The following is an 11,667-nucleotide window of genomic DNA, read 5'->3' on the forward strand; positions in this document are numbered from 1 at the left end:
ATCTAAGGTGCTCTTTTGAACAACTACTTGTGGAGAACGTATCCCTAGGAACTGTTGTAAGAACTGCAGAGAAGATTAAAAGCAAGTGGCAAGTTAATTGCTGTTTGAGTTCCTGCGTTCGACCGCAGAAGGTAAAAGGGAGCGCGAGCTAATCCCTGCCTGTGGCATAAAGTTCCCTTGTTACAATGTATCCCTGAATCACTTTAATGTATTACGATGATTATGCTCAAGCAAACCATATTTCAATCGCCTAATCTGTCTCGAGGAAGCTGTTGTAATGCTATTCTTCCAGAGAGTACAGCATTCTCTGTTTCAATTGATTTCGATAACACTGGGAATTCACATGCCTCAGCTGTTGAACAACTTTTTCCTTCCGTCAAACTTCCATCTACAAGTATTTCACTGGATCCAAAGAAACTTGTCAAGCTTCAAATTCAAACAATACGTGAAAAGTGTCATCTTTATATCCTTGGAGCAGGTCTTTAAGGTTTACTCTCTTAATCGTACTCTTTTATGTAAAAAGTTGGTCGGTAGGACATTCAGAAGTTCTGTAACCTTGTACAAAATAATTTGAACAGACCTTCGTACTCACTGAAACGTTGAACATTAATAGCTCTAGCCAGCCAACGACAGAACCTTTTTTTTTTTTTTGATTCCTGGAAGAGTAAAATCTAAATATTTCAACGTGAGGAAGAATATTCTGCTTTTCTGGGTACTTTCGATCTTGGTCACAAACCCACACAGCACAATGATCGCCACCAAGCATATTTGCAATATTATTTGAATTGCTGTGTTTAGAAACAGGCCAAAAGCTAGCCCGCTATACACACGTAAATGCAACTGAAACGGCTTTATTGATTTATTTCCTCCAGATTTATACCTGATTTTTTAATATTTCATGACCATTTCACAATAAACCTTATAACATTACGCAAGCAAGGAAGTTAATCAGCAATTTTATCTCATATTTCTTGGTTTATTCAAACAAAAACTTACACTTGCCAAGTATAAACATTGCCTAGATCGATTTCTGAATAAACTGTGTCAAAAACAAATTGCTGATCTCTCTCCAAAATCGTTTTTTGGACGTCGAAATAAGTTACCGCTATACAGTTTCTTACAGCGACTTACAATGTTTGCCCCCTCGCGATCTTAGAACCCTTTGCGTATAAAGCAGGGATCCGATTACTGGCAACTCATTCATTGAGGAATAACCATACTTTAAGCCTTGTTTTATTCTACAGTCAGCGACAAAACTGTTTTCACATTGACCTTTTCAACCCCCTATTCCGTCATAAGCTGTAATTCTTAAGGTGACTGAACACAGGTTTAAGCACTTACATGTATACTGCCATTTCTGCCATATTTACGCAGTTGGAAGATCAAACTTGATCACTAATGTGCTACCACGAAAGTTTATATTTTTGACAGTCAATGTGCTATGAAGACCCTTACCTTGGTAACGCATCTACAATCGGCGTCAAAATGAGTTGACACATTGTGTCTGTACAACAGATTTTATGCGTAAAATAACAGGGCTATTTGTACTACGCTTCAAATTTTCCACACAACCTTGTTTTGGGGAGGGGAGAACTGGGTACCCTAGCAAGGACAAAGAGTTAATTAATTCATTAAAGCAAAATTTTACATTCTCCAATCACTATTAGACAACCACACAATTCTAAATCCAAAATAATTTTACCTCTTATTTTGATATCGACGGACGAGGACGCAGAGCCTGCCTTGTTCAGTACTTTGCATGAGTATTCACCACTGTCAGAAACTTCAACTTTTTCAATACGGAGGATGCTGCTGTCACCGTTTTCAGTGATGTTGGCCCTTGGAATCTTAGAAACGTTATTCTTTTCCCACGTGATTCGCCATGTAGCTTCATTGGCTTTGCAAGTCAATGTCAGTTTATCACCTTCCAGCATTGTGGGATATGGGTTTGGAGATATCTCAGCAGTGGGAAATTCTGAGATTAAAATGGCACAATTCGGTGAGATAAATATCCTCACAAAGTTCCAGCTCATTGCTTAAAAAATTGAAATCAGTGTTAAGAAAGGAAAATTTGGACGACAATGCAAAGATAGTTCCGATAATTTAAACTTGAGGAATTTTAATGAGATAAATAAGTTAATTTTTGAAAGCTGGTCAAATTTTACTGCAGAATTTGTTATATGGAGTAAAGAGACTGAAAGCTTCGGATCAAAAGTATAAAAAAACATATTATATTGCAGCAGCAAACGACTTCTTTCTCGGCAAATCTAACCAATCGCTGGAAAAGTAAATTTAATATAGTTTCACGCTGCTCCACTCCTGCCTAGTGTCTTCTCCAGAAGTGATCTTAAGCTTTTATGCTACTACTTTCACACACTCACTAACTAGCATCACCTAATATCAATAAGGTGTAAATAGGTGTAAGGTAAAAGACCGCCATGATCACGTTTTGAAAGAGCGTGGGCGGAATTAATGTGCCAAGCTTCCAATGAAAGGCATTGATGGTACCGCCAGTTGGAGGTGATAATGTTTGAATTACATATTTCACCCAATTTCATGGTTGGTCTAGCAAGCATGTTTTTGGGAAGGAATACTGCTCTTTCGCGCTCCTTTAAACGCGCGTGAAACTGACGTTTGGTTTGTCCGATGTTATACTCGTGTTCGCAGTCATTGCAAGGACTAGTATACACAGAGTACCCGACACTTGTTTACACCTCATTGATAAGAAATGGCGCTAACTCATATCATGTAAAGTTCCATCTCCTGCGAAGGTAGGAGGTCATGTGATACTCTCTCCGTCCTTATACTTCCTAATAGTAACATTTTTCTTTTTCTTCTTTGTCCATATGCAAATATAAACTAAATACATTTTTCTCTGTCGTCCTTTACCTCTTGTTCCTTCAACTTTTCCTTCCATAATAACTCTTAGCATTTCATTGTGTCTCATCACCTGCCCAAAATGTTATATTTTCCTTCTCTGGATCGTATACAACAATCTGTAATTTTCACCAGCCATTTGCAACACTCTCTCATTGGCGAGCTTCTTTTTCCAGCTAATGCTGACGATTTTTCTCCAACATCAGACTTTTCGCCAAGACTGCGTTTAATGTCCGTTAACTAGTGGGCTTATAAAAGGAGTCACGTAACACTGAGATTTAGATTACACCTGAGGAAAGCACTAGGCAGTCACTTCTATAAGCTGCATTCCTTTTAAGCCGAAGTAGCGGGAAATCGACATGGCTGCCTTTTTAACTGTAATCTATCTCATTTGAAAGTAAATATACTCAATTCAAACCCTTTTGTTTTCAAAAGAACGCGGCACGTAATCTAAATCGTATTCAAAACTCATAGCAAAAAAAAGCAAACCTAATACATGAAGAGAAGAATTGGAATATTCTTCACCAGCCTCGTTTTTGGCTATACACTTGTACCATCCCTCCATATTCTTTGCAGTCTTTGGTAACTGAAGAAGTGACTGGTTCGAAGTATTTGTAATGACAGCATCCCTAGGAAGCTCTCTGTTTTCAAATTTCCACGATAGTTTTGGACGTGGTACACCACTCGCCTTGCAGCTGATGTTGGTTGTTTGTCCTTCAACGACAGTCTGGTTTTGTGGGGATACGTAAACTACAGGAGCGACTGATTAAAATAAGAGTATGTTGGGAAAATACTTTGTAAGAGCAAAATGTATATAACGCATTTTCATTAAATATGACTGACTATTGCAGAATGTAACATATTCCAACCACTATTAAACAAGTACACAATTCTACATCCAAAATAATTTTGCCTTTTATTTCGACATCAGCAGAAAAGGACGCAGAGCCTGCCTGGAGAAAGTGAGGTAATTTACTCTTAGCTTGAAAATGCGGTGTGTGAATGCAGCTTACTTAGTATGCAGAACACGAACTTGAAAACCTGAGAGCCCAAAATTTAAGCTAGTGAGTAAATGACGTCGCTTTCTCCTCGATCCAGATCGCTGAAAGCTATACAAAGGAATACAACTGTAACCTTCTTTAACTAAGAAGATATAGGCGATAAGGTCTAGGAGTAAAGGCACATAATGCAGAGTGCGGTAAAGAGGGGTAGAAACTCACTGGGAATAGCCTCCCGACCTTCTGAGACAATTTCCGAGCTAGTTTTTGGCGCGTTGATTGACCAGCAAGGCTGTCAAGGCTTACGTTTCAGTGAATCATGCAATCCAGATGGCGTTGTTGTATCTTTCTCTGCCGAGTTATAATTACAGTCCATTGTTATAATTTCTCGGGCTCCTACTCCCGAAAAATAAATAGAAAAACAAACAAGCAAAACCATGAAGCAAAATCACGTCATGGTTCACGGTGAATTAAACATCCGATTCTCATTTCAAGGATAGGCATTCTCAAAATCACGGCTCACAGTAATTGACGAAATCACGTTTTACGAGAAAAAAGGCCATCTCATATTTCACGGGAAATAAAAAAAAGGCAATTCAGGGTTCACGAAAATACCTGTTACTACCCTCAATGCAATATGAGGGGGCATGGCAGGTTGTAATGGCTTGTGGACTACATCCAGTTAAATTTCTTGACTTGTTAGTTGGAAATTAAACCAAAACGGCAATATGATGTAATTGCTCTTAGTTTGAGGTTGATACAGTGACTTTACAGAGTCGCAGTGACTTTATATCCTCCAGCACAGTTATAACTTTATATGTAAGATCGTACTTAATTAAATGTGCGACTGCATGCTATTCTTGTTGCTGCTCAATTCATGACATTTCATGTAGAGTAGATTGATTTGATTATATATCAAGACCATTTGAATTCAAATTACGGTTAAATATTCCAATGGTTACACGGTTTCTTTAGGTGCCTTGTGATTGATCTGACTTACCTATTACTTCAATCCAAATTTTACCGCTTACATTTCCTGCCCTGTTCTTTGCAACACATCCATATTGGCCAGCATCTTTGAAAGTGACATTAGTGATAACAAGAGTGTTGTTATTAGCAACTTGAGTTCCATTGTTAGTCCAGGTGACGTTTGGTTCTGGGTCTCCTCTCTCAATACATTTTAATTGTAATGTAGAGTGAAACAACACAAGCATAGAATATTTCTTAAGAGCAGCATCCAGCTTAGGAGGAGCTAGAGAAACAGATAAATATAGACATCACATTTGCTCAATCATCAAGTGACATTTATGTGCACGATTTAAGAGGTTTTACCACGTTATTGAGATGATGATGACTTATATATGCTTTGCATAGGTATACAGTAAAACCCTGCGAGTAAGAACCTTCCATTCTAAAAGTTAGCCTAAACAGGTTCTTACACAAGTGGTAATTAACAGAACTTTAGGCTATCTAGGTTGTTAAATAGGTTCTTATTTTCTAGATTAAAAAAAAAACACACAAATGGACGCAATTCCCATTCACTATCCAGATTGGCCATGTAGCCAGCATGGTTGCTCTGATAGTGTACTGGTGATCACACCCAACCGGTAATCAGGGGGACGTGGGTTCAAATCCCGCTCAGGGCATAAAAAGTTTTTCTCCCAATGAAAAATGTCTTCCAGGGGTTGTCCCTCCTTGCTCCTTTGAAACTTCATTAACTAATTACATTTCGCCGAGGCTTGGCCTGACATTTGTGATCCTCCTAGGGGGCAGGAATGCGCTGTTGGCTCGAGAGACCCTCGTAACTTGTATACAAATTGTCCTCTTCTCTCTCGTCCGCCTGTGAATCAACGTTCTGGTTGATCCAGCGTCATCTAGTTGGGAACAAACATGGGGCCGGGATAACCACGTAATTCCCATTCGCTGTCCAGATTGGACATCTAGCCATCGTGGTTGCTCTGATAGTGTAGTGGTGATCACACCCAATCAGTAATCAGGGGGACGTGGGTTCAAATCCCGCTCAGGGCATAAAAAGTTTTTCTCCCAATGAAAAATGTCATCCAGGGGTTGTCCGTCCTGGGTCCTTAAAATGCTTCGAGCCAACAGAGATGCTGCGAAGGATCCGGAAAGGATTCACAGTCCAAACCTCGAGAAGATAATTTAAAATTGTTATAGAGAACGAGGACGGACAAATTCGAGCGAAAGAAAATATATACATACAGTAAAAATTCTTAAAATGATAAAAAAAAAATAATAAACAGACGTTTCGGTCTGTGACCTTCATCAGTTGCAATGCAAGTGAATAGTAAATTACAATTTCCTTAAATAAGTTTACAGTATAAAAGATAACAAAACATTACAAAGATGATTACATGACAGGGCGTGATAAGACATATTCGCAAAAAATTAACAATTGATGAACAATCGGTAATTACTACGAGTGAAACCGATGACAATACGAAACGAACCCACGGGAAAAACAAACCGAAAGAATACAAACATACAAATAAAATGAAAAAAGAAGAATAGAAAAAGCTGTCGAGTCCACTGAGAGTGTCAAGGAGCTAGCGTTAAAAATAAAAGGGCAAGAGTTAAAACAAAATTCCCAATCAAAGCTCCTGAAACCATGCCGCGACAGGGCACAAAAGGCGCCCCGAACTGGGCCCTTAAACAGCAATATTGTAATAAATTCCCAGATGGGGGCCTCTCAGATTACCTAGCGCCAACAAAGCTAACAGTATCCGAGACTGGGACCTTTGACAACTATGCCCTCCCGGTTGTCACCATAATGGCTTTATGGCAACTCCTGAACTTGGGCACAGGATGTACGGTTAGTACATATATATATATATATATATATATATGTATATGGTGGAGAGCTGGTTAAAAATGAAGCCGAAAATGGACAACTTTTGGTTTAAAAACTATAAAAAAAAATTTAAAATTCTTTAAAACGTTTCGGTCTCTCGACCTTCTTCAGTTACAAAAGAGCCGGTAGAAAAATCTACAACTTAAATAGGGTTTTACAACAATGAATAAAAACCGGTTACATAAGAAATTCAAAGAAAACAATAGGAATCCCCGAAGGGGGCCCCTGAACACTGAAATAACCACAATTAACACTTATAACTATCTAGAGCATACAAAAGGACTTTTTTAAAAAAAAAAAAATTCAGTGTTAAAAAACACCTTAAGAAATATGCAACAACTTGCCCTAAGTCCGCTAAAGTCAAGTATAGTGGATACGATTTTTTGAATGGAATTCTTGTCTTTTGTTCAACCCGAAAGGTGAAAGGGAAAACAACTGCGCACTCCAGTATGCTTCTTTGGTGATGAGTAAATTTTCAGTGTTCTCGGACGTACTGTTTTGAATTTGGTCAATACATTGAAATGTAAAGTCCGATAACACATGTGGGGTTCGGTTAAAATGTGAGGCAACTTCGCAAGTTTTTTTGTTTGTTTTCATAGAAGATTTGTGATTTCTAAATCTAACTTTAAATTCGGTCGTGGTAGAACCGACATACTGGAGATTACACTTCTTGCAATGAACCAAATAAATAACATTCGCTGAATTGCACGAGAGTTTCTGCCGAACAAAATATGTTTTACCCGTTTGTGCGCTCGAGAAGGTTTGCGAGTTGACCAAGAAATTCTTACAAAGATCGCATCTGGTTTTGTTACAAGTGAAACACCCCGCTGATGGCAATGTAATCGACTCTGGTGAGCCCTTTCTACACTTAGAAGGTGCCAGAAATTCCTTGAGGTTCTTAGACCTGCGAAAGGATGAAATTATGGAATTCGGTGGAAAAAGCTCCTTAAGTTTTGGCGATGAGAGCAAAAAATGAAAATGCTTTTTAATCAACCCATTAATAGACGGTAAATTAGGGTTATATGTAAGAACAAAAGGAAAAATCTTTTTGGAATCTCTGACTTTGGCTTGAAGTAAATCATTTCTAGGAATGCTCGCCGCTCTAGAAAATTCTCGTGAGACCAATTCTTCTGGATATCCCTGGTCAACTAGGTAGCCCTTATACTCCTTCAGCCTTTTGTTGAGGAAACAATCCTTAGAGCAATTTCTACGCAGTCTCAAAGCGACCCCAAACGGAATTGCCTTGAAAACATGCTTAGGATGGGCACTGGATGGAGGAAGATATAAATGGCTATCAGTAGGTTTAGAGTAAACATCTGTTTGGATAAAACCATCAACTAAATGGAGTGTAACAAATAGGACATTAAGTTTGCTTTCCGAATGAACTAATTCAAATTTAATCGTGGGGTACAGCGAATTAATGTACTCAGTGAAGGAATTCAGTGCAGCAGGGCCCTGTTGCCAAAGGTCAAAGATATCATCCCGATATCTCCACCATTGTGAGGGCTTGATAGGGCCACAATGTTTAGCCTTGTGGTCTATCTCCCCCATGGCTATGTCCGCATAACTACAGGCATTTTTAGGTCCCATAGCCGTACCATGTACTTGTAGGTAGAACTTCTCATTGAAAACCGAGTGATTGCTTTTAAGGCAAATTTCTACAGCTTCCAGAATACAATCAGTTGATGGTAGCAATTGTTCCCTCGTATCTAGTGCTCTACTGACCGCTCCTAATCCTAATTCATTATCGATATTCGGGAACATAGAAACTACGTCCCAAGAAACTAGGAGGGTGCCCTCAGGAAATGGGCCTTGTTCATTAAGTTTCTGTATCCTGTTAAGCAGGTCAGTGGTGTCCTTAATGAAAGATGGTTGCTTTCTTGCTAATGGTTGTAGATAGAATTCAGTAAAGGCTGAAAGGTTTTCAATAGCCGTTCCACAGCAGGAAGTAATGAGTCTAAGGGGGTTGTCCTTCTTATGCGTTTTAATGTTTCCAAAAGCGACCCCGGGCTTAGCCTTTCTGTTAACAATCCAAGAGGCCACCTGAGGTGAAATCTCCCTCCTTTGCAACCATTTAGAACACCACTGCTCCACTAAGCCTAAATGCTCGGTAGTAGGAAAAAGTCATTTTGTATGCTCTAGATAGTTATAAGTGTTAATTGTGGTTATTTCAGTGTTCAGGGGCCCCCTTCGGGGATTCCTATTGTTTTCTTTGAATTTCTTATGTAACCGGTTTTTATTCATTGTTGTAAAACCCTATTTAAGTTGTAGATTTTTCTACCGGCTCTTTTGTAACTGAAGAAGGTCGAGAGACCGAAACGTTTTAAAGAATTTTAAACTTTTTTTTATAGTTTTTAAACCAAAAGTTCTCCATTTTCGGCTTTATTTTTAACCAGTTTTTTATCATCTACCGAATCAGGACTGTGAATCCTTGTGATCCTTTTGGTTGGCATCTTCGTTGGCTCAGGAAGCACTCATAACCGTCTATGTATATGTATATGTATATGTATATGTATATGTATATGTATATGTAATATACATATATATATACATATAGTCTTGTTTTAACTTTTCAACCAAATCATTTATGTATATATATATATATATATATATAATATATATATATATATATATATATATAGATTTGTAGAGTTGGATTATTTGGTCGAAGACATTTATTGCTACTCAGAGTTTCATGCTCCTTGCGGAGCAATCATCAGGCGTGACGTGCAGAAATGTGATTGGTTAAGCGAGTACGTTCTTTAACAGGAATTTCTTAGAATGTCTACAGTTAGATATCAGTTCGCTTCTGTTGTTCAGCGTTGACATATCGGGTTTATAGATAATTAAATACTTTCCCATAAACACAAATTGCATCTCTTGCTTATATTAAATATGATCGGGCCTGCTTTACCTTCCGCCATTTGATGTTGTACGTAAGAGTATCCAACAATACAAGTAAAAAATCGTTACAAACAAAACAAAAGAAGTAATTCTATTCCGAAAGGTACAATGTAATAACAGCGAGAACCAAAACAATCATTACAGTAAAGAATTCATGTGCTACATTGAGTTGTGAAGTTATGTGGTTCGTTAAGCTTGCAGACTATTTCGACTCAAGTGGTCGGTTGGTTGTAGGTGATTCTGTTCCTGGAGTGGAATTCTTGCCTTTTGTTAAGGCCAAAAGGTGCTAATGAGAAAAGTTGCGCACTCCAGTACGCTTCCTTCGTGATCAAAAGTTTATCCAAAATCTCAGTGCAGTTGGTAGCAGACACCTCATCGATACACTGGAAAGAAAAGTCGTTAAGGGCATGCCGGCTATTGTTATAATGTACCGTGACCTCACAGGTTTTCTTGTTCGTTACCATTGATGATTTATGATTACGGAATCTAACTTTGAATTGTGTTGCCGTTGAACCAACATATTGCAAGCGACGATTGTTGCAGGATGCAAGATAAATTACATTTTTAGGATCACACGACAGTCTTGGTTTAATAAAGTATTTTCTCTTGGATTGGAAACTCTGAAAAAAATTTGATTCTATCAAAAAGTTTTTGCAAAGATCACATCTACTACGATTGCATTTAATGCAACCACCTGTTTCACTGGTTTCTTGTTCTAGTCTTGTTCTGTATTTCGATGGTGCCAAAATTTCTTTCAAGTTTTTTGTTCTACGAAAGGAGGGAATAATTGAATTAGATGGAAAAAATTCTCTTACTTTGGGATTAGATTGTAACAGGTGCAAATGCTTTCTAATGACATACCCTATGTTAGGTAGGTGAGGATTAAAGGTCATCACTAACGGAAACAGTTTTCTGCTCTCCCTGGTTCGGGGCAAAAGCAGATCATCTCTAGGAATGGCCGAGGCTTTAAGGAATTGCCTCTTAACGAGTGTTTTCGGGCCGCCTTGATTAACAAGGTACCTTTCATATTCCAGCATTCGCGTCTCTAAAAAATTCTGATTTGAGCAATTCCTACGTAATCTCAAGGCCACTCCGTATGGAATCGCTTTGAATACATGTTTGGGGTGAGCACTAAAAGTAAAGTCTCTGCTTAAGAGCCAGAATGCTCATCAGGCCGGCGCTTATCTCCGGTTTCAGTAGCATGAAGCGATTAGGAGTATTTCTACTACCCCCTGGATGGGATGCTAGTTCAAAGCGGGGTTACCCCCAGCATTAACTTCGGTAGGACCCATTTAAACACCTGGGTGGAGAGAGGCACCGTGAGAGTAAAGTGTCTTTCCCAAGAACACAACACAATGTCCCCGGCCAGGACCCAAACCCGGACCACTCCATCCGGAGTTTAGCACACTGACCACGAGGGTGAGCACTAGTGGGTGGCAATTACAGATGACTGTCTGTAGGTTTAGAGTAAATGTCTGTTCTAATGAAGCTGTCAATTAGATGCAATGTGACGTCTATCATATTAAGGTAGCTATCAGAAGAAACTAATTCAAATTTGATGGTAGGGCAAAGAGAGTTGATGAATCCTGTGAAGTTTTCGCTATCAGTTTTCGCTATCAGCATCACTGCAATTTCTTGAAGACATGCATCGACCGCAATGTTATTCCGAAAGGTTTCAATTTGAAATTTAATCTTGTTTTGAATGTAGATAACCTCAATTTTCAAGACGTGTACCAGGCTACTCCAGAATACACCCAGAGAAGTATGCCACACAACACTTAAAATCACACAAGAAAGAGTTAAAACCCTGCAGCGAGAACTTCAACTATCAAGAGCTAGACTCTTTGAGGTCTTGGATCACACACTCGCGACCACTGTGTGGAACCAGTTACAGTACCAGAATTATGTATTGAACTGCAAGCTTAGGATAATTGAGGAGCGAAAACTAAACAGGACAATTCCTCTTCTAAACCTGAACGCAGACAATGAGCCAGCTACTGCCACACCTACACTTAAACG

General features: G+C 38.8%; 1 protein-coding gene across 1 annotated transcript in view; it reads right to left on the reverse strand.

The window, feature by feature from the left end:
* Positions 1 to 242: 242 nt before the first annotated feature.
* LOC138055634 (neural cell adhesion molecule 1-like) overlaps positions 243 to 11,667 on the reverse strand; it is a 36,671-nt gene continuing 25,246 nt past the window's right edge. Inside the window, exons 4-8 of the mRNA XM_068901522.1 lie at positions 4,876 to 5,127; positions 3,367 to 3,639; positions 1,703 to 1,975; positions 1,456 to 1,504; positions 243 to 426 (exon numbers count right to left, since the gene is read on the reverse strand). Of these exons, the coding sequence (XP_068757623.1) occupies positions 243 to 426; positions 1,456 to 1,504; positions 1,703 to 1,975; positions 3,367 to 3,639; positions 4,876 to 5,127 (1,031 nt within the window). The remainder of the gene's footprint in view (positions 427 to 1,455; positions 1,505 to 1,702; positions 1,976 to 3,366; positions 3,640 to 4,875; positions 5,128 to 11,667) is intronic.

This window comes from Montipora capricornis, chromosome 7, assembly GCF_036669925.1.
Source record: "Montipora capricornis isolate CH-2021 chromosome 7, ASM3666992v2, whole genome shotgun sequence".
NCBI lineage: Eukaryota > Metazoa > Cnidaria > Anthozoa > Scleractinia > Acroporidae > Montipora > Montipora capricornis.